The 26,746-nt window shown below is 38.2% G+C and overlaps 1 protein-coding gene across 2 annotated transcripts in view; it reads right to left on the reverse strand.

Annotated features, from left to right (window-relative positions):
* Positions 1–24,798: 24,798 nt before the first annotated feature.
* Positions 24,799–26,746, reverse strand: part of BRIP1 (BRCA1 interacting helicase 1) — a 171,474-nt gene continuing 169,526 nt past the window's right edge. For both annotated transcript variants that reach the window (XM_049860997.1, XM_049860998.1), the window contains exon 20: positions 24,799–25,679. In XM_049860997.1, the coding sequence (XP_049716954.1) occupies positions 24,946–25,679 (734 nt within the window). In that variant the 3' untranslated portion in view covers positions 24,799–24,945. The remainder of the gene's footprint in view (positions 25,680–26,746) is intronic.

Here is a 26,746-nt window from a genome sequence, read left to right on the forward strand (position 1 = left end):
GTTTATGCATTCCATTTCTTTTTTGATGATTTCCAATTTTCCTAGATTCATACTTCATACATTCTAGGTTCTGATTATTAATGGATGTTTGCAGCTGTTTCTTCTCATTTTGAGTCGTGCCACATCAGCAAATGAAGGTCCCGAAAGCTTTACTCCATCCACATCTTTAAGGTCGACTTTTTTTTTGAGGAGGCAGCATTTCCCCAGTCATCTTTTGAGTGCCTTCCAACCTGGGGGGCTCATCTTCCAGCACTATATCGGACAATGTTTTGCTGCTATTCATAAGGTTTTCACTGGCTAATGCTTTTCAGAAGTAGATTGCTGGGTCCTTCTTCCTAGTCTGTCTTAGTCTGGAAGCTCAGTTGAAACCTGTCCTCCATGGGTTACCCCACTGGTATCTGAATACTGGTGGCATAGCTTTCAGCATCACAGCAACACACAAGCCCCCACAGTACAATAAACTGACAGACACGTAGGGGGAATGACTTATAGGGACTTCTAAATAAGGACTTGCTACCTTCTGTTGGAACCATGGTGGTACAGTGGTTAAGAGTTTGGCTGCTAACCAAAAGGTCAGCGGTTCGAACCCACCAGCAGCTCCTTGGAAACCCTATGGGACAATTATACTCTGCCCTATAGGATCGCTATGAGTCAGAATTGACTGGATTGCAATGGGTTTGGTTTGGTTTTTGGTACCTTCTGTAGGATCTACTGGTGCTATACAACAGAAGTGATCAGTTATAGCAGACGGAAGACAACAGACCAAGAAAGAACATCTATTACACACTCAACTTCCCTCATCTCTTTTGGGACTGAATTACATTTATGCTTGGAAGTCATTGTTCATTGAAGAAAATGAGGAAATGAAACTCAGAATGAGGAGATACTGGATGAAGTAGTTTAGCAGAAAAATAACAACATAGTTTCCCACTTGAAGCTCAGTGGTAAAAAGTGGAAAACGGGAAGAATTTATATAGCAATATGACTATGAATCTACATAAAGTTGTAGTTCTAAAAAAAAATAAAGAACATAAACCTTCTTACAATCTTCCATATTGCACTAAGCCAAAAAATTATTAACAACCACATATTCATTTTTTTGCTAAATGAGTACATTCCCACAAGAAAGAATTTCCAATTCCAGAAAAAATATTGAAATTGGTCAAAGCTGCAGTGGACTAAAGGGAACATTATTAGAACCATATGATCTGATCAGATGTTTCTGCAGACATTTGTAACCAAAGTAAACATTCAGATTTGTCATGAATGGTCCAGTTTTGAGGGGATAGCAGCAGGAAAAATCCCAGTTACAGTTTCAAATGTCTTTTATACTTAAATGTTGAATGAATGGATATCATCATAGGACTGGTTACCCTCAGATTTTAAATATGTAGAAAAGAGAGTTTAGATGAATTCATTGATGTTGAAAATAGAAAAATATATGTTGGGTTATCTGAAGTCAGCATTTTGAAAGACAATTAATATGCTCCTTTTGGCCATACTGCTTCTAGAAATCAGTGGAGTTTAGGATTGTTCTTGGGTGACTGCAGGGCCTGGGACAAATTATAATGTGTAGCCTAGTCCCTTCTATCCAACTCTAGAAACAGGTATTAGCAGAATAAAAATGGCCATGATGAGCAGCCTTGAAAGTGGCTGAGTGGAGGCTGGGAAACTGCAAATGGGTAGTACGCAATCTGAGAGGTATTTATGCAAAGAAAAAAGGATTTAAGTTTCTGAGTTCTTTGTATATAAGCATCCATTCCATTTTTTTTTAGGACAGCTAACTCAGCTGGTGGAGTCCTTGGATGGTGCAAACGGTTAACTGTGATCAGGGGCTAACTGAAAGGTTGGTAGTTCAAGTTCACCTGGATGTGCCTCAGAAGAAAGGCCTGGTAATCTGCTTCTGAAAATCAGCTATTGAAAGCCCTGTGGAGCACAATTCTACTCTGACATCCATGGGGTTTCCATGAGTTGGAACTGACTCAATGGCAACTAGTAATCCAGCTGGTGGAATCTTGTCCCTTTTATCTTGCAGGTTGCTTCCTCCCCAGGTTGGGCTTACCAAAGCATGATCTGGATCTGTGTGCCTTTGGAATGTTTTTTGGGAGTCATTCTCAGACACAGATGGATCGATACCTGGTTTGTCCTAACATAACATTTCTTATTCGTACATTTGTTTTGTACAAATCGAGTTTGAGATCTTGTTTTACTTTGTTCTTCTTTTGCAGTTCTTACAATAGCAGAACTTATTCAAAAAGCAATTTTAAAATTGCTTCCATTTCAGAAATCACATGAAAATGAAAAAGATGCCTCACTTAAATTTGAAGGCTTTAGACGAGGAAGAAGAACAGACATTAAGTAAATTTACCTTTATTCTTCACTTAAGTCTGATAAACCATTAATGTGGTTTTTAAATGGCTAAGAGCAGCACTGTCACTGATGACATAAAATAAGTTTTCTTCTTCTGATCTGTATTCTGACTCACTTGAGCAATGGAAATGGGATTTTGTGCAATGTAATTTAACATTCAGGAAGATTCTTTGGATTTTTATCAGTCCAGTATTCTTGGAAAAAGTTAAAAAAAAAAAATTCCTAATAATAAATATGGTGAAAAAGATTTAGAAGAGGCATATTACACTACCAAGTATATCAACTTTTGAAAAAAAAAAACTGCTGAGTGCAGTAATGTATAAAGGCATGTTTGTGTGTGTGCATGTTAGTCAATCAGAAGACAACTCTATAGAGAGTTTGGTAATTTGGCCATTGCACACAGTGGTAATAATGAAACAGTTAAATATATTATTAAAAGCCATAATCAACACATACCACTCCTCATAATAAACTCTATGGCTTGATGTAGTCATAAAGAATGTGATTGACTGGATTCTTAATGTCTTAATTTGATAACATTTTGGTTATCTAAAATTGTACCTTTCACTAAGAATGCCTTGGGAAAGTGGCAAAATCAAGTTAATATGAACTACAGTACATTAAAAACAAACATTGTAGTACATTACCTTCAACATGACCTTGGTCTAGGTACTAAATCTCTCTGGGCCTCAGTTATCTCATGTTCAATATGATGCAAGTAGATGACTTCTAAAGTACTTGCCTAGTCTAAAATTCTAAAATGGTAATAATGAACAATATAACAAACGAACCAAAGTAGCACCTAAATAATAGCCATTTTCATGATAGCATGGTTCAGTTCAATCTGTGGAAGTGCACAGTCCCACAAATTGGGCATTCACTATGTATAAGACATGCTACCAGATGCAAGGATGGCAAAAACAAACAAGGTCTTACCTTGTGTAAACTTAAGGAGACAGAAGAGAGAACAGACAACTTACAACAGTGTTGAAAATATGCTGAAGTTATGCCCTGGGGTGTAGGGGGCAAGAAAATACTGATGAAGTACACTTAAGCCAGTCTGGAAAAAAATTTTTTTTTTTTTTTTTCCAGAAGACACGGTAAATTCAAGAGGAATAATGCCTTAGTGGAATTTCTCAGGATGAGTAGGAGTTTGCAAGGTAAGTATGGAGGCCTTTTACCTTGGTTCTTTGGAAAAACAGCCTGAGAGATTTTTCCCCCTTCACCTTGAGGAGTTACCTTTGCCCTAGTTTGCTACCCCCAAGGGCTTTTGTCCAGGTTGATTGACATTTCCTTGGTAACCTGAGAACAAGGATGGTTTGATACTTTCTGCCTGGCCCTCGGCTGCAGCCTACCCTGTGATTGGTATGCACCTTGCAGGGATTGGTCAATAGACTCTGCAAATGAGGTGAGTTGTCACCTGCTATGCAAATAAAGTATCTGTGGCCTACTGGGAGGGGATTGGTAAATTTGTGGCTTTTATGGGAGTGTCATGCCTGTGTCATGCAAGAAGTTTGTATATTTAAGCAGCCAGTCCCGCAGGTTTTTTCAGACAGAAAGAAGCAGGAAGAGAAGCAGCAGGAAGAAGCAGAAAGAAAAGAGGTAAGGTACCTCCTAAAAGAGCTGTAACACTGGTCAAGGGCAATAACACTGAAGACAGCAAGAGGCCCAGAAGGGGCCCAGCAGCAGAGCCAGTGGTGACAGACAGGTTCAGGAGGAGCTGAGAGAGCTGTTCTGCACTGAAGAAGGGAGACTTTGCCTACATGCTTCCTGATCCTGAGTTGTAGTCTGCTGATTCTGATCCTGAGATGTACCCTGTTCCTTAATAAGCCACTTAAGTGTAAGTATGGTCCATGAGTTCTGTGTGGCCATTGCAATGGATTATCAAACCCAAATGAGAAGTAGAGAGTGCCGTTGGAGGGACAGCTGGTGTCAGAACCAGTAAAAAGGTTGGAGAGCGGAGGTATATCTGACCTCCACCTCATAGGAATCGCCTTTGTGCTGACTGTGATTCTCATTATCCTCCATGAAGTTAGACATGTTCTGACACTACTACTATTACTATCCCCATCCTTTTATAGTAAAGAAGAGGAAGGGAACACTGTACAGATGAAAGAGCAATGCCAAATACAATGAATGTGAGACAGAACTGTATACAATTAAAAACAATATCATATAATAAATATTACATGGGGACACAGGCAAGAAAAATTAATTTTGTCCTGGGGATAATAGGATTGAAAGGCTTAAAAAAAAAAAAAAAAGCTTACATTATTGCTAATAAATTTGTTGATGTGAAATACAATTAATAGTTTAGAATCCAACTGTGTCAGAATACTATTTCTGGTAAAAGTACACCCTTGAGAATAAAAGAAAAAGGAAAGACAGTTTTTGTCCCAAAACTCAAAGGATGAAGGTTCAATGAATTGGAACAGAGAAAATGTGACAGATTTAAAGACTGATAAAGCAATAAGAACTAAAAATTTTGAGAAGATAAAGGTTGCTAGAGTCTAGAAATGTGTCAAATGATGTAGGTATATATGAGAACCAGGTATCATAAGATATGGTCCTGATAGAAATAAATACATCAATATTAGAATGCTCCATTCAATTCATTTAAGTCAGCAAACACTGTATTGGGAGGACAGCAGTAAATACCACAGATCAAAAAACAAACAAAAAACGCTGTCCTTATGGATCTTACATAGAATGTTTTCCTTGGAACCCATGTTCCTTTGATAACTTTTTTTTCTTTCTTTGCAATGTCACACATTTTAAGATATAAAAATATGAGGTACAAAAATAAAATTAAATTATCACAACATTTAAGTCTTACTAGTAAAAGATCCACAATCAATGCCCATGGAAGAAGCAGTCAAAAAATCAGCCGACGTATTTCACTGGGTATATCCGGTACAAAAGATTTCTTTAAAGCACTAAAAAGCAAGGCTGTCACTTTGATGAGTAAGGTGTGCCTGACCAAAGCCATACTCTTTTCAATTGCATCATATGCATGCAAAGCCAGGACAATGAAAAACAGACAAAAAAAGAATTGATGCATTTGAATTATGATATTGGCAAAGAATATCGACTATACCATGGACTGCTCGTAGAATGAACAAGTAAGTCTTAGAAGAAATACAACTGGAACGCTCCTTAGAAGTAAGGATGGCATATTTCCTTCTTTCCGTTGATCCCAAATTATGTTGTCTTTCTCATTGCCTGATGCAAAAAAAGGTTTCTATATATTTTATGCACTTGATATTGATACTCGTAACATTTTATCTGTTTCTCACGAAATTAAATTTATTCTTATTTTGAGATGAGAAAACAGAAGCTCAGAGAGATAACTTCCCCAAAGTAGCTCAGACAGCTAGTGGAATTGGAACATGTTGCCAAGTATAATGGTAACAAAGCCCATGCATACTGTCAATTAACTTTAAAGACTGAAATACGGAAATAATTAATACATCAATCTACTATAATTTACATTAATTGGAGCTTTGGTGGTACAGTGGTTAAGAGCTCAGCTGCTAACCAAAAGGTTGGCAGTTTGAATCCATCAGCTGCTTCTTGGAAACACTATGGGGCAGTTTTACTGTCCTATAGGGTTGCTATGAGTTGGAAACGAGTTGACGGCAATGCCTTTTTTTCTGTTTTTTAATATTGTAAATAATTTCTTAGTTTAAGGTTATGCCCAATCTCCAACAATGATATTAAGGAAGGCACAAAGTAAGCTTTTGTAGTCCTTACCTCCTTTTTTAGGTGACAATTCAGCTCCACAAGCAATGCAATGAAGTCCTGACTGGCAAGATAGGTCACTTACATTTGAAAGGATAGTTAACATCTAAATGTGAATGCTATAACATTAAAAGAAAAATACACCAATTTTGGAAAGACAATACTCCATCCAAAATAACAACAATCAGTATTCAATAACTTTAAAACTTTTTGACTATATAGGAATTACATAAAAGATGATGGCACCTAACTTAGTTTACACAAATGACATGTTTGTATAATTTAGTACTTTGTAAAAGTAAGGAGCCAAATGAAGCGCTTTGTTTTGTAAATACTGATGTAAAATAATTTAGTGTGAAATGATGAAATTTTGGGGGAAAACCATGAGATAATAAAAATTCTATAAAATTCCTTAAAAAAGAAAGGAGCCAAAAAAAAAAAAATCCCACCAAATTTATTATTTAAAAAACGATTAAAATATCTACCTGATTGTACGTTAACAAATATCCTTTAAAAAAAAAAAGTTTTACGGTGCTTTAGGTAAAAGTGCAGAGCACAAATTGGTTTCTCATTCAAAAATTTATATACAAACTGTTTTGTGACATTGTGTCAGTACTCTGCCCCTTTCCCTTTATACCCTGGACCCCCCGTGTCCTTTCATCCAGTTTTACTGTCCCTTCCTGTCCTTGCCTTTGGGCAGGTGTTGCTCATTTGCTCTCATACTTGATCTAAGAAGCACATTCCTCACGTGTGTTACTGTTTGTTTTATAGGTCTGTCTAATCTTTGGCTGAAAGGTGGACTTCAGGAGTGGCTTTAGTTCTGAGTTAGCAGGGTGTCTGGGGGCCATAGTCTCAGGGTTTCCTTCAGTCTCTGTTGGACCAGTAAGTCTGGTCTTTGTGAATCTGAATTTTGTTGTACATTCCCAGCCCCCCTGCCCCCGGCTCTGTCCGGGACCCTCTATTGTGATCCCTGTCAGAGTGGTTGTTGGTGGTAGCTGGGCATCACTTAGTTCTTCTAGACTAAGGCTGTGGTTCGTGTGGTCCATTAGTCCTTTGGACTAATATTTTCCTTGTCTCTTTGGTTTTCTTCATTCTCCTTTGTTCTGGACTGGATGGGATCAATAGATGTATTTTTTTTTTTAAATAATATTTTACTGAGTTTTTTGTGAAAGTTTCCACAGCAAGTTAGGTTCCTTTTGACAATTTTCACACAAATTGTTCAGTGACATTACATTTATCACAATCTGTCAACATTCTTTTTTTGAACAGTTTTTACACGTACAATTTGGTGAGCTTGATTACATTCTTCGAGTTGTACAACCATTCTCACCCCTTTTTGAGTTGTTCCTCCCTCATTAATATATACTCACTCCCCCTAAACTTCCCATCTAAACTTTCTAGTTGCTGTTGTCAACTTGATCCCATATAGATAGTTTTTTTTTTTTTAACTTTTATTGAGCTTCAAGTGAACATTTACAAATCAAGTCAGTCTGTCACATATAAGTTTATATACATCTTACTCCTTACTCCCACTTGCTCTCCCCCTAATGAGTCAGCCCTTCCAGTCTCTCCTTTCGTGACAATTTTGCCAGCTTCCAACTCTCTCTGTCCTCCCATCCCCCCTCCAGACAGGAGATGCCAACACAGTCTCAAGTGTCCACTTGATATAATTAGCTCACTCTTCTTCAGCATCTCTCTCCTAACCACTGTCCAGTCCCTTTCATGTATGATGAGTTGTCTTCAGGAATGGTTCCTGTCCTGGGCCAACAGAAGGTCTGGGGACCATGCCCGCTGGGATTCCTCTAGTCACAGTCAGACCATTAAGTATGGTCTTTTTATGAGAATTTGGGGTCTGCATCCCACTGATCTCCTGCTCCCTCAGGGGTTCTCTATTATGCTCCCTGTCAGGACAGTCATCGGTTGTGGCCGGGCACCAACTAGTTCTTCTGGTCTCAGGATAATGTAGGTCTCTGGTTCATGTGGCCCTTTCTGTCTCTTGGGCTCTTAGTTGTCGTGTGACCTTGGTGTTCTTCATTCTCCTTTGCTCCAGGTGGGTTGAGACCAATTGATGCATCTTAGATGGCCGCTTGTTAGCATTTAAGACCCCAGATGCCATATTTCAAAGTGGGATGTAGAATGTTTTCATAACAGAATTATTTTGCCAATTGACTTAGAAGTCGCCTTAGAGCATGGTTCCCAAACCCCCGTCCTTGCTCCGCTGACCTTTGAAGCATTCATTTTATCCTGGAAACTTCTTTGCTTTTGGCCCAGTCCAATTGGGCTGACCTTCCATGTATTGAGTGTTGTCCCTCCCTTCACCTAAAGCAGTTCTTATCTACTCATTAATCAGTAAAAAACCCTCTCCCTCCCTCCCCCCCTCGTAACCACAAAAGTATGTGTTCTTCTCAGTTTATACTATTTCTCAAGATCTTATAATACTGGTCTTATACAATATTTGTCCTTTTGCCTCTGACTCATTTCGCTCAGCATAATGCCTTCCAAGTTCCTCCATGTTATGAAATGTTTCACAGATTCGTCACTGTTCTTTACCGATGTGTAGTATTACATTGTGTGAGTATACCACAGTTTATTTACCCATTCATCTGTTGATGGACACCTTGGTTGCTTCCAGCTTTTTGCTATTGTAAACAGTGCTGCAATAAACATGGGTGTGCATATATCTGTTTGTGTGAAGGCTCTTGTTTCTCTAGGGTATATTCCGAGGAGTGGGATTTCTGGGTCGTATGGTAGTTCTATTTCTAACTGTTTAAGATAATGCCAGATAGGTTTCCAAAGTGGTTGTACCATTTTACATCCCCACCAGCGGTGTATAAGAATTCCAATCTCTCCGCAGCCTCTCCAACATTTATTATTTTGTGTTTTTTGGATTAATGCCAGCCTTGTTGGAGTGAGATGGAATCTCATTGTAGTTTTAATTTGCATTTCTCTAATGGCTAATGATCGAGAACATTTTCTCATGTGTCTGTTAGCTGCCTGAATATCTTCTTTAGTGAAGTGTGTCTTCATATCCTTTGCCCACTTCTTGTTTGGGTTGTTTGTCTTTTTGTGGTTGAGTTTTGACAGAATCATGTAGATTTTAGAGATCAGGCGCTGGTCGGAGATGTCATAGCTGAAAATTTTTCCCAGTCTGTAGGTGGTCTTTTTACTCTTTTGGTGAAGTCTTTAGATGAGCATAGGTGTTTGATTTTTAGGAGCTCCCAGTTATCTTATCTGGTTTCTCTTCGTCATTTCTGGTAATGTTTTGTATTCTGTTTATGCCTTGTATTAGGGCTCCTAGGGTTGTCCCTATTTTTTCTTCCATGATCTTTATCGTTTTACTCTTTATGTTTAGGTCTTTGATCCACTTGGAGTTAGTTTTTGTGCTTGGTGTGAGGTATGGGTCCTGTTTCATTTTTTTGCAAATGGATATCCAGTTATGCCAGCACCATTTGTTAAAAAGACTATCTTTTCCCCAATTAAATGACACTGGTCCTTTGTCAAATATCAGGTGCTCATATGTGGTTGGATTTATATCTGGGTTCTCAATTCTGTTCCACTGGTCTATGTGCCTGTTGTTGTACCAGTACCAGGCTGTTCTGACTACTGTGGCTGTATAATAGGTTCTGAAATCAGGTAGAGTGAGGCCTCCCACTTTCTTCTTCTTTTTCAGTAATGCTTTGCTTCTCCGAGGCTTCTTTCCCTTCCATATGAAGTTGGTGATTCGTTTCTCTGATCCCATATAGATAGTTCTTAAAAGAGCATAATGCTCAAGACAGAACTTTTTTAATAGCTAAGCTAAACTATTGTTTTAAGAGGACTTCAGGGGGTATTTTTGGTTTAAGGTTTAAAGATTCTCTCAGGGCAACAGTTTCAGTGAATAGATGTATTTTAAATGGCCACTTAAAAGCCTTTAAGACCCCAGACTCTACTCACCAAAGTTGGAAGTAGAACATTTTCTTTATGAACTATGTTATGCCAACTCACCTAGATGTCCCCCAGGATAACAGTCCCGTCCTCAGCTCCAGTAACTCAGTCCCTCAAGGTGTTTCCATGTGTCTAGGAAGCTTCTATAACTTTGCCTTGGTTAAGTTGTGCCAGCTTCCCCTATATTGTGTATTGTCTTTCCCTTCACCATAGTTAATACTTGTCTACTATCTAGTTAGTGATTTATTCTCCTCATCCTTCGTAACCATCAAAGATTGTTTTTTTCTGTGTGTAAACCCTTTCTTGGGTTTTTATAATAGTAGTTTCATACAATATTTGTCCTTTTGTGATTGGCTTATTTCACTTAGCATAATGCCATCCAGATTTCACCCATGTTGTGAGGTGTTCTGCAAATTCAACATTGTTCTTTACCACTGCACAGTATTCCATTGTGTGCATGTATCATAATTTGTTTATCCATGCATCTGTTGATGGGCACTTAGGTTGTTTCCATCCGTTTGCTATTGTGAATAATGCTGCATTTAACATGGGTGTGCATATGTCTATTTGAGTGATGGCTCTTATTTCTCTAGGATGTATTCCTAGGAGTGGGATTGCTGGATTATATGGTATTTCTGTTTCTAGCTTTTTAAGGAGTCACATTGTTTTCCATAGTGGTCGTACCATTTTACATTCTCACCAGCACTGAGTAAGAGCTCCAATCCTCCCGCAACCTCTCCGATACCTGCTATTTTCTGTTTTTTTTTTTTTTTCATTGACAGCAATGTCAGGGTAAGATGGTATCTCATTGTAGTTTTGATTTACATTTCTCTAATGGCTACTGATTGCAAGCATTTTCTCATGGGTCTGTTAGCTGACTGAATACTTCTCTGTTGAAGTGTCTGTATCCTTTACCCACTTTTTAATTGGATTATTTGTCTTTTTGTTGAGGTGTTGAAGTATTACATAGATCTTAGAGATTAGACTATTATTCGATATGTCATAGCCAAAATTTTTTTCTCAGTCTGTACCCTTTTAGTGAACATAAATGTTGAATTTTTAGGAGCTCCCAGTTATCTAGCTTATATTCTGGTGTTTGTGCATTATTACTTATGGTTTATATCCTATTTATGCCTTATATGAGGGCCCTGGAAACCCTGGTGGCATAGAGGTTAAGAGCTACTGCTGCTAACCAAAAGGTCAGTTTGAATCCACCAGGTGCTCCTTGGAAGCCCTATGGGACAGTTCTATTCTGTCCTATGGGGTCGCTATGAGTCAGAATTGGCTTGACAGCAGCAGGTTTTATTAGGGCTCCTAGCATTGTCCCTATTTTTTCTTCCATGATCTTTATTGTTTTAGGTTTTATATTTAGGTGTTTGATCCATTTTGAGTTAGTTTTTGTGTATGATGTGAGTTATAGGTCCTGTCTCATTTTTTTACAGATGGACATCCAGTTTTGCCTGCACTATTTGTTAAAAAGACTATCATTTCCCCATTTAATAGACTTTGGTCCTTTGTCAAAGATCAGCTGACCATAGGTGGATGGATTTACATCTAGATTCTCAATTCTCTTCCATTGGTCTACGTGTCTATTGTACCAGTACCAGGCTATTTTGATTACCATCGCTGTAGAGTAGGTTCTGAGATCAGGTAGTGGGAGGCCTCCTACTTTGTTCTTTTTCTTCAATAACGCTTTGCTTATCTGGGACCTCTTTCCTTTCCGTATAAAGTTGGTGATTAGTTTTTCCCATCTCATTAAAGAATGCTGCTAGTATTTGGATTGGGATTGCATTATATCTTAGATTGCTTTGGATAGAATTGACATTTTCACGATGTTGAGTCTTTTTATCCATGAGCATGGTATATTTTTTCATTTATGTAGGTCTCTTTTGGTTTCTTACAATAATGTTTTGTAGTTTTCTTTGTATAGGTCTTCTACATTTCTGGTTAGATTTATTCCTAAGTATTTTATCTTTTTAGGAGCTATTTTTTATGGGTTATAAATGATATTTATCATTTATTTTTGGTACTTAACAACACCAATAAATGATATTGTTTTCTTCATTTTCTTTTCAAAGTTCTCTTTGTTGGTGTATAGGGATCCAACTGATTTTTGTATGTTGATCTTGTATTCTGCTACTCTGCTGAATTAGTTCCAGCAGTTTTCTTGTGTAATCTTTGGGGTTCTCTATGTGCAGTATCATATCATCTGTGAATAGGGATAGTCTTACTTCTTCCTTTCCAATTTGCATGTACTTTATTTCTTTTTCTTGACATATTGCTCTACGAGGACTTCCAGCACAATGTTAAATAGGAGTGGTGATAAACAGCATCCTTGTCTTGTTCCCATTCTCTGGAGAATGCTTTAAGCCTCTCTCTATTGAGAATGATGTTGGCTGTTGGTTTTGTATAGGTGTCAATCAGTATTTGCCGTTAGATTTTCAAAGGTTAACTTCTGGAAACAGTAAGTTTCATACAGCCTTTGTTTTCCTCCCAATACACTGAAACCTGTTCATTACAGAGTGGAATATGGACAAGATGGGTGTTTTAGACCTAGTCCAAGGGGGTTTAGTTACTGAAATCAACTAATTATAAGGTGGTATCTTAGTTATCTAGTACTGCTATAACAGAAATACCACAAATGGTTGGCTTTAACAAACAGAAATTTATTTTCTCACGGTTTAGGGGGTTAGAAGTCCCAGTTCAGGGTGCTGGCTCTATGGAAAGTCTTCCTTATCAGCTCTGGAGGAAGGTCCTTGTCTTTTCTGAGTTTCTGCTCCTGGGCAATCTTCATGTGGCTTGGCATCTCTCTTCCCTTGTCTCTGCTTGCTTGTTTAATCTTTTTTGTATCTCAAAAGAAACTGAATCAAGATACATTCTACACTAATCCTGCTTCATTAACATAACAAAGACAACCTATTCTCTAATGGGATTATAACCCCAGGCACAGAGGTTAGGATTTACAATACATACTTCTGGGGAACATAATTGAATCTCTAACAGGTGGTCTCAAAAATAAGGTGATCCACGGGCTCAGATCCCATAGATATTACACCAAGGCTCCAATGAGGAGTAGACAAAGCCAGGCAACTAATGGTTCTATCAAAGGAAACCTTAAGAAAAAAAAAAAAATTCTTTTTTTTGTAGACATGAAAATCATTTAGAGTTAGAGCATCATAAGCCTGGGTCATTTGTCTAAATTTCCATTTCTTGAAGTGATGTTCTTTATTGTATATTTCATAGCCGTATAGTGGCATGGTGGTTAAGAGTTTGGCTGCTAACCAGAAAGTTGGCAGATAGTCCAAATCCACCAGCCACTCCTTGGAAACCCTGTGGGGCAGCTCTACTCTGTCCCATAGGGTCACTCTAACTTGGAATTGACTTGACAGCAACAGTTTTTTTTTTTTTTTTAAATATATATTCTATGTTAAGTGCTTTAGCTTTCTTAGATATTGTTTAATATGGTCTGAAGTTTTTTTTTTGTTATGAAACTTTTTAGTATTAAAGCTGCCTTTCTATTTACAAAAGACTGACTGAATTTACCCCAGGAACAGACAAGAAACTACAAGAATTCATAAAAGTTAAAGTAAAATCTTATGTATCTCATTGAGAAATCTGAGAATAAAAAGGACATGAGTAAAAATAATTGTGTGGCAAACAAATACAAAAAGAATGCTATCACTTAAGAGATTAAATGACTATAGAACCAATAAGCAATCTTTCAAGTTAGGCACTTTGATTTTATGAAGGAGTTTTATACCCTGTGCCAGTTTTATAAGCAGTCTTAAAATTAAGTATCTTAAATGTGTTTTACTACAGAAAAACATGACAATCATATTGAGAAAAATAATATGGGAAGCTTTTTGAAAATGTTCAGAATAGAAAAATTATAAGGAAGAATTAAAACAAAGCTGTATGTTGAACTTTAAAACCATGTAATAATTAAATACATAGTAGTACCTTAGTAAGAGCTGTCATTTATTTCTAACATGATTCCAGAAAGTTTTAAATGATTCACCTAAAATTTAAATGTCAAGTCATGAAACATCTACTCTTTACATTATACCTTTCTTCCATGAATAAAACCCTTTCTCCAAATGGTAGTTTTCCTAGTTCGTGGCCTGTATGTTCTACATACTTTCAGCCCTTGAATAAATTCAGTATCATATTAATTATTTCATATACATTGAATGTGTAAGACAAATTATCTGATAAACAATTTGTTTTATCCATCTCAAAAACCTTAAAAAATAAACCAAATAATTTTCCTTTCTACTACATGTCAATTCTTTATTATCAGTTTATTTACCTACCTACCTACCTGCCTACCTACCTATCTACCTACCTACCTGTTTATTTATCTATGAATTAAGGAAAGCTTCATACAAAGCAAGGGTGTACTCTGGATCTCCAAAAGGGATTGATTAACTAAAACTGACAGCTTGTCATGTGCCAGATATTTTTCTTAAATGCTTTTACTTGTTTTAACTTATTTGACTCTCTAAGATAACTCTTACAAAGCGTATTACCAATAATGAAAATGGTCTATTCTACTCTAGATAAGCCAGTAGTTTACTTCTTATAATATCATCCTGATCAAAGTCATGACCTGAGGAGTTCATACGCCTGTTTCAGTGGTGATACCATCTCACAAAATTTTTCAAATACCTTTTGGAATTATTTTTGAAGCTTGCGGAACATATCTACGAACGTTTTCAGTAATGGAAATTTTTAGTCTCTGAGAGAATTTGATTTCAAAAAGAATTTAACAATCACATCTAGGGCAAGGGGATGGTATTTGAGATCAAGTTGGGAAATAATACTAAGGTGAGACTATAATGTGCTTAGTTTTCTCATGTAGTTTACCAATTCTTCAAAAGGTAATTTTAAAAATCTCAAAAATGTTTTAATGGCAGCATTGTTAAAATAGATACCTAGTTTCTGAAGTTATCATGTACATATTCATACAACTGTTCTCTAAAGGTAGAGTCATTTCACCTTTTCTACAAAATGGCATGCTTTATTTTAAGCGTTATAGAACAAAAACAAATGAAAATTGACTTCAGAGTATAATATCAACAAATCATCCTTTAAATTATGGAATTTTAAAGCTGAAAGGGATTTGCATGACTTTATAGTACTAAATTCTGTATTTCACAGATGAAACTAATTCCCATGGTGATTGCCAACATGACTTAGCAAATTAGTGGCAGAGCCAGGAGTAGATCTTAAGTCTCTTGCTTTCCACATGGTATTCTTTCCACTATCTCATTACCCTTGTATGTGTTGTAAGAATAATACCAAAGGGAGAATGGTTGCATGCTTTCAAAACAATTTAAAAATTACTTTTTAATCCAGTGCTTTTAACTTACCACTCACCTATCGACTAAGAAAAATATCTAACACTAGGTGGGATAGAATATATCCCAAGGTATAGATGAACTCTTTAACTGGTAAATAAAAAAAACCAAACCCACTGCTGTCGAGTTGATTCCGACTCATAGCAACCCTGTAGGACAGAGTAGAACTGCCCCATAGAGTTTCCAAGGAGTGCCTGGCAGATTTGAACTGCCAGCCTCTTGGTTAACAGCTATAGTACTTAACCACTATGCCACCAGTGTTTCCAACTGGTAAATAATCAATTTAAATTTCACTGAATTATGCTTACAGTTGTAACATCCATGTTATAGAAACAAGCTGTATTAAAACTAAATGTGATTAAAGTAAAAGTAAACATATGTCTATATAATAATTCATTTTCTGTGAATGAATGTAAAACATATCTGATTATGGGGAATTTTGGCTTGAAAATAACAGACCACACAAACAGCTCATAAAATTTCAATTCAAATCACTTACAAGGAGGGGGGCCAAGATGGCGGACTAGGTGGACGCTCCCGCGGATCCCTCTTGCAACAAAGACTCGGAAAAACAAGGGAATCGATCACATACATAACAATCTATGAACTCTGAACAAGCACAGACTTAGAGACGGAGGACGAACAAATACGGGCAGACAGCGACTGTTTTCAGAACTAGGAGCCAGCGCACCGGGCAGGTGACCTTCGGAGCTCGATCGGGGGCAGAGCCCAGGGGGGCAGACGGCACAGAAAGGGGGCCCACCCCTTCCCCCCCGAACCCATCCCGGGAGGAAGCCTAGTAGGTTAGCGCAGGCGGCGTAGGGGCGCAGCCGGAGGGAGAAACACCCGGGAGGCAGTGACTGATCTGAGAGGGGGGAGAACAGCCTCCCAGCTGGGGTGCTGTCCCGCCGGGAGTTAGGCGAGAAGCCGACGGGGCGCGCGCGCGGGGGGGTCAGCTGTGTTTCCCTGGAGTGACCCCAGGGCGGGGCCCACGCGTTCGTGCGGGAGGACGCGCACCCAGTCCGCGCGTGTGGCACGGCACACCAGAGGCAGAAATCCCCGGAGGTGTCTGGTCTCAAAACAGGGAAAGCAGCATCCCAGACGGGGAGCCATTCCGCTACGATCTGGGCACGCGCGCGCACGCGCGCGCGGGCGGGGCATGAGCGCGGGGTCCATTTTTATTACCCTGAATTGACCCAGGGGGCGGGACCACCTGGTCGTGCGAGTGACGCCCTCCCAGTTTGCGCGAGAGGTGTGGCACACCGGAAGGAGAAGTCCCCGGGAGGAACTAATTGGTCCCAAAGCGCAGAAAGTAGCATCCCAGACAGGGTGCCGTCTTGCCGGGGCTTGGGCGCGCGCACGAGCGGGGCGTGAGCGCGGAGTCCATTTTTATTGCCCTGAATTGACCCAGGGGGCAGGCCCACCTGGCCGTGCGGAGGAACTGATTGGTCCCGAAGCGCAGAAAGTAGCGTTTCAGACGGGGTGCCGCCCTGCTGGGGCTTGGGCGTGCGCACGAGCGGGGCGTGAGCGCGGAGTCCATTTTTATTGCCCTGAATTGACCCAGGGGGCGGGCCCACCTGGCCGTGCAGGTGACGCCAACCCAGTTCGCGCGAGAGGTGTGGCGCTCCGGAAGGAGAAGTCCCGGGGAGGAAGTGACTGGTTCCCGAACAGGGAAAGCAGCGTCTCAACCCGGAAGTCATCCCGCTGGGATTTGGGCACGCGCACAAGCGGGGCGTGACCGCGGGATCTAATTATAATCGCCTGAATAGACCCTGGGGGCGAGCCCACCCGTTCGTGCGGGAAACGCCCACCCAGTGCCCACGAGCGGTGCCGCGCACCGGAGGAAGTCCCCAGGAGGAAGGGACTGGTTTCCGAGCAAGGAAAGCAGTGTCCTAGCCAGGGACCCCTCCAGCCCGGATTTTGGCGAACGGGGGCGGAGCGTGAACGTGGTGTTCAGCTCTATATTCTGTGGTGCTACACTCCTAGCTCTCAGATCCCTCCCCCACCCTCCCCAGGTGACCCCATTAACATCCGAATACCCGGAGCCAGAGACAGAATTCAGATAGGGATCTGACTGCATTTTTTTTAGCTGACTACTTGGAAAATCTAGTTTCCCAGTGATGGCTCGGAGACAGCAGTCCATATCAAACCACATAAAGAAACAGACCATGACAGCTTCTCCAACCCCCCAAACAAAAGAATCAAAATCTTTCCCAAATGAAGATACAATTCTGGAATTATCAGATACAGAATATAAAAAACTAATTTACAGAATGCTTAAAGATATCACAAATGAAATTAGGATAAATGCAGAAAAAGCCAAGGAACACACTGATAAAACTGTTGAAGAACTCAAAAAGATTATTCAAGAACATAGTGGAAAAATTAACAAGTTGCAAGAATCCATAGAGAGACAGCATGTAGAAATCCAAAAGATTAACAATAAAATTACAGAATTTGACAACGCAATAGAAAGTCAGAGGAGCAGACTCGAGCAACTAGAATGTAGACTGGGACTTCTGGAGGACCAGGGAAACAACACCAACATAGCTGGAAAAAAATCAGATAAAAGAATTAAAAAAAATGAAGAAACCCTAAGAATCATGTGGGACTCTATCAAGAAGGATAACTTACGAGTAATTGGAGTCCCAGAACAGGGAGGGGGGACAGAAAACACAGAGAAAATAGTTGAAGAACTCCTGACACAAAACTTCCCTGACATCATGAAAGAAGAAAGGATATCTATCCAAGATGCTCATCGAACCCCATTTAAGATTGATCCAAAAAGAAAAACACCAAGACATATCATCATCAAACTTGCCAAAACCAAAGACAAACAGAAAATTTTAAAAGCAGCCAGGGAGAAAAGAAAGGTTTCCTTCAAGGGAGAATCAATAAGAATAAGTTCAGACTACTCAGCAGAAACCATGCAGGCAAGAAGGGAATGGGACGACGTATACAGAGCACTGAACGAGAAAAACTGCCAACCAAGGATCATATATCCAGCAAAACTCTCTCTGAAATATGAAGGAGAAATTAAGATATTTACAGATAAACACAAGTTTAGAGAATTTGCAAAAACTAAACCAAGACTGCAAGAAATGCTAAAGGAGATTGTTTGGCCTGATGACCATTAATATCAGGTTCCAGCACAATACAAGGTCACAAAACAGAACGTCCTGATATCAACGCAACTCAAACAGGGAAAGCACAAAAACAAACAAATTAAGACTAATTCTAAAAAATAAATAAATAAACAAAATAATACACACAACAGGAAATCATGGAAATCAATAGATAAACGATCAAAATAATCAAAAAGAGGGACTAAATGTAGGAGGCATTGAACTGCCAGATGGAGAGTGATACAAGGCGAAATAGAAGGATACAAGTTAGGTTTTTACTTAGAAAAATAGGGGTAAATAAAAAGGTAACCACAAAAAGGAATATCAATTCCATAACTCAAGAAAAAAGCCAAGAAAAACGTAACGACTCAATAAACACAAAGTTAAACATTATGAAAATGAGGATCTCACAAGCTACTAAGAAAAACGTCTCAGCACAAAAAAGCATGTGGAAAAATGAAATGGCCAACAACACACATGAAAAGGCATCAAAATGACAGCACTAAAAACTTACTTATCTATAATTACGCTGAATGTAAATGGACTAAATGCACCAATAAAGAGACAGAGAGTCACGGACTGGATAAAAAAACACGATCCATCTATATGCTGCCTACAAGAGACACACCTTAGACTTAGAGACACAAACAAACTAAAACTCAAAGGATGGAAAAAAATATATCAAGCAAACAATAAGCAAAAAAGAAGAGGAGTAGCAATATTAATTTCTGACAAAATAGACTTTAGACTTAAATCCGCCACAAAGGATAAAGAAGGACACTATATAATGATAAAAGGGACAATTGATCAGGAAGACATAACCATATTAAATATTTACGCACCTAATGACAGGGCTGCAAGATACATAAATCAAATTTTAACAGAATTGAAAAGTGAGATAGACACCTCCACATATATAGTAGGAGACTTCAACACACCACTTTCGGAGAAGGACAGGACATCCAGTAAGAAGCTCAATAGAGACACGGAAGACCTACTTACAACAATCAACCAACTTGACCTCATTGACTTATACAGAACTCTCCACCCAACTGCTGCAAAATATACTTTTTTTTCTAGCGCACATGGAACATTCTCTAGAATAGACCACATATTAGGGCATAAAACAAATCTTTGCAGAATCCAAAACATCGAAATATTACAAAGCATCTTCTCAGACCACAAGGCAATGAAGCTAGAAATCAATAACAGAAAAACTAGGGAAAAGAAATCAAATACTTGGAAAATGAACAATACCCTCCTGAAAAAAGACTGGGTTATAGAAGACATCAAGGAGGGAATAAGGAAATTCTTAGAAAGCAACGAGAATGAAAATACTTCCTATCAAAACCTCTGGGACACAGCAAAAGCAGTGCTCAGAGGCCAATTTATATCGATAAATGCACACATACAAAAAGAAGAAAGAGCCAAAATCAGAGAACTGTCCCGACAACTTGAGCAAATAGAAAGTGAGCAACAAAAGAATCCATCAGGCACCCGAAGAAAACAAATAATAAAAATTAGAGCTGAACTAAATGAATTAGAGAACAGAAAAACAATTGAAAGAATTAACAAAGCCAAAAGCTGGTTCTTTGAAAAAATTAACAAAATTGATAAACCATTGGCTAGACTGACTAAAGAAAAACAGGAAAGGAAACAAATAACCCGAATAAGAAACGAGAAGGACCACATCACAACAGAACCAAATGAAATCAAAAGAATCATATCAGATTACTACATAAAATTGTACTCTAACAAATTTGAAAACCTAGAAGAAATGGATAAATTCTTGGAACAACACTACTTACCTAAACTAACACATTCAGAAGTAGAACAACTAAATAGACCCATAACAAAAAAAGAGATTGAAACGGTAATCAAAAAACTTCCAACAAAAAAAAGTCCTGGCCCAGATGGCTTCACTGCAGAGTTCTACCAAACCTTCAGAGAAGACTTAACACCATTACTATTGAAGGTATTTCAAAGTATAGAAAAAGACGGAATACTACCCAACTCATTCTATGAAGCTACCATCTCCCTGATACCAAAACCAGGTAAAGACATTACAAAAAAAGAAAATTTTAGACCTATATCCCTCATGAACATAGATGCAAAAATCCTTAATAAAATTCTAGCCAATAGAATCCAACAACACATCAAAAAAATAATTCACCCTGATCAAGTGGGATTTATACCAGGTATGCAAGGCTGGTTTAATATCAGAAAAACCATTAATGTAATCCATCACATAAATAAAACAAAAGACAAAAACCACATGATCTTATCAATTGATGCAGAAAAGGCATTTGACAAAGTCCAACACCCATTTATGATAAAAACTCTCACCAAAATAGGAATTGAAGGAAAATTCCTCAACATAATAAAGGGCATATATGCAAAGCCAACGGCCAATATCACTCTAAATGGAGAGAACCTGAAAGCATTTCCCTTGAGAACGGGAACCAGACAAGGATGCCCTTTATCACCGCTCTTATTCAACATCGTACTTGAAGTCCTAGCCAGGGCAATTAGGCTAGACAAAGAAATAAAGGGTATCCAGATTTTTAGATTGGTAAGGAGGAAGTAAAGCTATCACTATTTGCAGATGACATGATCGTATACATGGAAAACCCGAAGAAATCCTCCAGAAAACTACTGAAACTAATAGAAGAGTTTGGAAGAGTCTCAGGATATAAAATAAACATACAAAAATCACTTGGATTCCTCTACATCAACAAAAAGAACACCGAAGAGGAAATAACCAAATCAATACCATTCACAGTAGCCCCCAAGAAGATAAAATACTTAGGAATAAATCTTACCAAGGATGTAAAAGACCTATACAAAGAAAACTATAAAACTCTGCTACAAGAAATTCAAAAGGACACACTTAAATGGAAAAACATACCCTGCTCATGGATAGGAAGACTCAACATAGTAAAAATGTCTATTCTACCAAAAGCCATTTATACATACAACGCACTTCCAATACAAATACCAATGTCATACTTTAAGGGAATAGAGAAACAAATCACTAATTTCATATGGAAAGGAAAGAACCCCCGGATAAGCAAAACATTACTGAAAAAGAAGAAGAAAGTGGGAGGCCTTACCCTACCTGATTTCAGAACCTATTATATAGCTACAGTAGTCAAAACAGCCTGGTACTGGTACAACAACAGGCACATAGACCAATGGAACAGAATTGAGAATCCAGATATAAATCCATCCACGTATGAGCAGCTGATATTTGACAAAGGACCAGTGTCAGTCAATTGGGGAAATAATAGTCTTTTTAACAAATGGTGCTGGCATACCTGGATATCCATTTGCAAAAGAATGAAACAGGACCCATACCTCACACCATGCACAAAAACTAACTCCAAGTGGATCAAAGACCTAAACATAAAGACTAAAACGATAAAAATCTTGGAAGAAAAAATAGGATCTACCCTAGGAGCCCTAATACAGGGCATAAACAGAATACAAAACATTACCAAAAATGATGAAGAGAAACCCGATAACTGGGAGCTCCTAAAAATCAAACACCTATGCTCATCTAAAGACTTCACCAAAAGAGTAAAAAGACCACCTACAGACTGGGAAAGAATATTCAGCTATGACATCTCAGACCAGCGCCTGATCTCTAAAATCTACATGATTCTGTCAAAACTCACCCACAAAAAGACAAACAACCCAATCAAGAAGTGGGCAAAGGATATGAACACACATTTCACTAAGGAAGATATTCAGGCAGCCAACAGATACATGAGAAAATGCTCTCGATCATTAGTCATTAGAGAAATGCAAATTAAAACTACGATGAGATTCCATCTGACACCAACTAGACTGGCATTAATTCAAAAATCACAAAATAATAAAGGTTGGAGAGGCTGCGGAGAGACTGGAACTCTCATACACTGCTGGTGGGATTGTAAAATGGTACAACCACTTTGGAAATCCATCTGGCATTATCTTAAACAGTTAGAAATAGAACTACCATACAACCCAGAAATCCCACTCCTCGGAATATACCCTAAAAATACAAGACCCTTCACACAAACAGATATATGCACACCCATGTTTATTGCAGCTCTGTTTACAATAGCAAAAAGCTGGAAGCAACCAAGATGTCCATCAACGGACGAATGGGTAAATAAATTGTGGTATATTCACACAATGGAATACTACGCATCGATAAAGAACAGTGACGAATCTCTGAAACATTTCATAACATGGAGGAATCTGGAAGGCATTATGCTGAGCGAAATGAGTCAGTTGCAAAAGGACAAATATTGTATAAGACCACTATTATAAGATCTTGAGAAATAGAAAAAACGGAAAAGAACACATACATTTGTGGTTACAAAGGGGGGAGGGAGGGAGGGAGGGAGGGAGAGGGCTTTTTATTGATCAATCTGTAGATGGGAACTGCTTTGGGTGAAGGGAAAGACAACACTCAAAACAAGGAAGGTCAGCCTAATTGGACAGGATTAAAAGTAAAGAGGTTTCCGAGATAAAATGAAAGCTTCAAAGGATAGCGAAGCAGGGGCTGGGGTCTGGGGAACTTGGTTTGAGAGGACTTCTAAATCAATGGGCAAAACAATTCTATTATGAAAACACTCTGCATCCCTCTTTGAACTGTGGCACCTGGGGTCCTAAATGCCAACAAGCAGCCATCTAAAATACATTAATTGGTCTCAACCCACCGGGAGCAAAGACAAAGGAAGAACACCAAGGTCACACGACAACTAAGAACCCAAGAGACAGAAAGGGCCACTTGAACCAGAGACCTACAATATCCTGAGACCAGAAGAACAAGTTGGTGCCCGGCCACAATCGATGTCTGCCCTGTCAGGGAACACAACAGACAACTCCTGAGGGAGCGGAAGACCAATGGGATGCAGACCCCAAATTCTCATTAAAAGACCACACCTAATGGTATGATTGCGACGAGAGGAATCCCAGAGACAATGCTCCCCAGAACTTCTGATGGCACAGGACAGGAACCATCCCCGAAGACAAATCATCAGGCATGAAAAGGACTGGTCAGTGGGGGGGAGAGAGATACTGATGAAGAGTGAGCTAATTAAATCAGGTGGACACGGGAGAGTGTGTTGGCAACTCTTGACTGGAGGGGGGATGGGAAGATAGAGAAAGAGGGAAGAAGGTAAAATTGGCACGAAACGAGAGACTGTAAGGGCTGACTCAATAGGGGGAGAGCAAGTGGGAGAAGGGAGTAAGATGTATGTAAACCTACATGTGACAGACTGATTGGAATGGTAAATGTTCACTTGAAGCTTAATAAAAATTTAAAAAAAAAAAAAAAAAAAAATCACTTACAAGACACCTAAATATCCATTGAACAAGATGCTACTCAGAAAAAGATCCATGAATGTACTTTTAGAATGATATCAGAAAAGAGCATCTTTTATAAACACCACGATCAGAAGCATAGCTTCATTTACAAAAATACAAGCAGAGCCAAAATTCAGAGAAATGCTTGCTGTGCTCTAAGAGAACGTATTCAGCTGCAGTTACATAATTGGGTGCTTACCAAATTTATATATGAAGTTTTGTATCTCAAGAGTAGCATAACTAAAGCCTTTATACCAGAACATGTCATTTATTCCCCCACAATGATGAAGCTAAATAATTAGGATAAAACATTTGGAGTCCTTCATTTGGCATTCTATAACTTTACATAAATTTGTTTACAGCATGCTTGATTTTGATTTATCAAACAAAAAATGTAAAAAAAGAACTAAAAAGTGCATGATGTTTACTTAAGTTTTCTTGTTATTTATAAATAGGCAAGTTTAATAGGGAGATAAACTTTTCAAGACAAAGTTTGATTCCTAAAAAATTTCAGGCTGATCTGTGGTAAAAGTTACAGTGAGATATGGCTGAAGTATGACTAGGTTAGATTTTTAATTTTTATATATGTATGAAAACAAATGGATGAAGAAGTCTATAAAATACAATATTTATGTGAAGTCTACACGGCCCTAAAAAACACTAAACATCTTTCAGGTGGATTATGTTTATACCACATTTACTAAGGAAGACTTGTTGGAAGAAAATATTTTGTATGAATCACTTTATCAAAAGTTGAGAATAGTAAAACTTACATTTCTGAACATAAAATATACTTTTGAAAATCTGATGACAATGAATTAAAATGAAAAATATCTCTCAAATTTTTAAAAAAGTAAACCACTTACCCAATTTGTAAATTGTTATTTATAACCAAGTTTAATATATAAGCATGATGACATATTTTTATAGCTTCAAAGTTAAGTACTGTCACCTAACACCAGGAACGCACCTTTATTTTTGGAAGGAGACTATTTAAAGTTCTTTATTTCTGTCTCATGAGTTTTTCCAAGATCCGACTCATTTATATAGTTGTTTTTATATTATCATCAATGTTTATCAATTTTACTTTCTTCAATATGTATGATTCTATTCAATTTTGTGTCTGAGCAATCCTCAGCTTTCATTTTGCTGACTGAATCCTCTCCTTTCATAGTTTCATCTTCAAAAACGTCTTCAGCTAAAATGTAATTTGAATTATCAGCCAGTGTACTGATTCCATCAGTTTCAACTGGTTCATTTTTCTTTTCATCTATATCTATAGGATCATAAAGTTCAGGTGTAAAATAGACAGATTCATCTTCTGCTTCTGTTTCAAAAGATCTATTTGAAGTAGAAAGTTTAGTTTCTTCACTTACGAAAGACATTTCAGTGTCCGGATTCAGTGTTTTTTCACAGCAGAGCAGCCGTTTGGGATGATCTTTTTCGGTAAGAGCAAAATCAGTCTTTATCGGTGCAACAGTGATTTCCGATTGAGGGCATGGCTCAAGTGATGTGTTTACTGTCAGAGATGAGGACTCACATTTATCAGTGAGTGGCAAAACAGGTTTACTTTCCATCTTTTCTATTTTGATAGTAGAAGTGCTAGAGGTACAGTCTTCTGAAGTCCTGAGCTCAGGTGCTGCAGTCAGTATTTTACCAGTACAATACTGTCCAGAAGAATGGAAGCTAGGCCAACTAACTCTCTTTGCTTGTTTGCTGAAGGTTGGGCTTGTGGATCTCGAAATCACCGTTTTCCCTCTTTTCATTGCCTGGACAGACTCTCCTGATAATACTGTATCATCTATGAATACAAAAAGGCAAAAGCTTTTAATCCTGTCCCTAGGCAATATAAAAATCGTTCTATTAAAATGATTATTTATTAGAAATACTTTAACTCTATAGGATATACAATGCAGAGCCCACAATCAGTAGTAACAAGACTTCTATCTTAGAGCTTAAAGCACAGAATGCAAACTCCTAAAGGAATATTGGATACTCCAATGTTTCCTAGCCCAATTTTTAATGCTCTCCGGTAAACTTTTTTTTTTTCTTTTTTTTGTAAACTATCAAATTCCACACCAAGGACCTAAGGGCTTGAATAAGAAAATGAAGGTAAACAGGAAGAGGAAGAAGACAGATTAAAGGAGAGAATAAATAAAACCCATTGCCGTTGATTTGACTGTGACTCACAGCTACCCTCCAGGACAGAGTAGAACTACCCCGCAGTGTTTCCAAAGAGCAGCTGGTGGATTCCAACTGCTGATGTTTTGGTTAGCAGCTGAGCTCTTAACCACTGTACCACCAGGGCTCCAAAAAAGGAGAGAATAGGCTGTAAAAATCTGCCTTGAAAATCTACTAACAGTGAGAAAATCTGACCTAGATTAATTCCCTTATTTAATAAATAAGGAAACTGACAACCAGAAAAGCTAAATTATGTGCTCAAAGGTATAAAACTGGTTAGTACCCAGACCAGAACTATAATCTAGGTTTCCTATCAATATAATGGTTTTGAATTCACTATGACATTTATTTAGGATAGAAGCATATACTGTAAAATAAATATTTAAAAATTGATATAGTAAGCTACCATGATATATGAATTAAAACAATTAAAATTATATTCAAAGATATAGATCAGTGGTTGGCGATCTTTTCTGCAAAGGGCCAGAGAGTAGGTATTTTAGGATTTGTGACAGGCCATGTTCTCTGTTGTGGCTATTCAATTCTATTGTTCGAGTGCAATATGTACAAGTACTCAATTCTGCTCGTGAGCAATATGTAAATAGAAGGATGTGGCTGTCTTCCAATAAAAGTTTATTTACAAAAACAGAGAGCAGGATGAATTTGGACTATGGGCAATAGTTTGCC

The sequence above is a fragment of the Elephas maximus genome, chromosome 19, assembly GCF_024166365.1.
Source record: "Elephas maximus indicus isolate mEleMax1 chromosome 19, mEleMax1 primary haplotype, whole genome shotgun sequence".
Lineage (NCBI taxonomy): Eukaryota > Metazoa > Chordata > Mammalia > Proboscidea > Elephantidae > Elephas > Elephas maximus.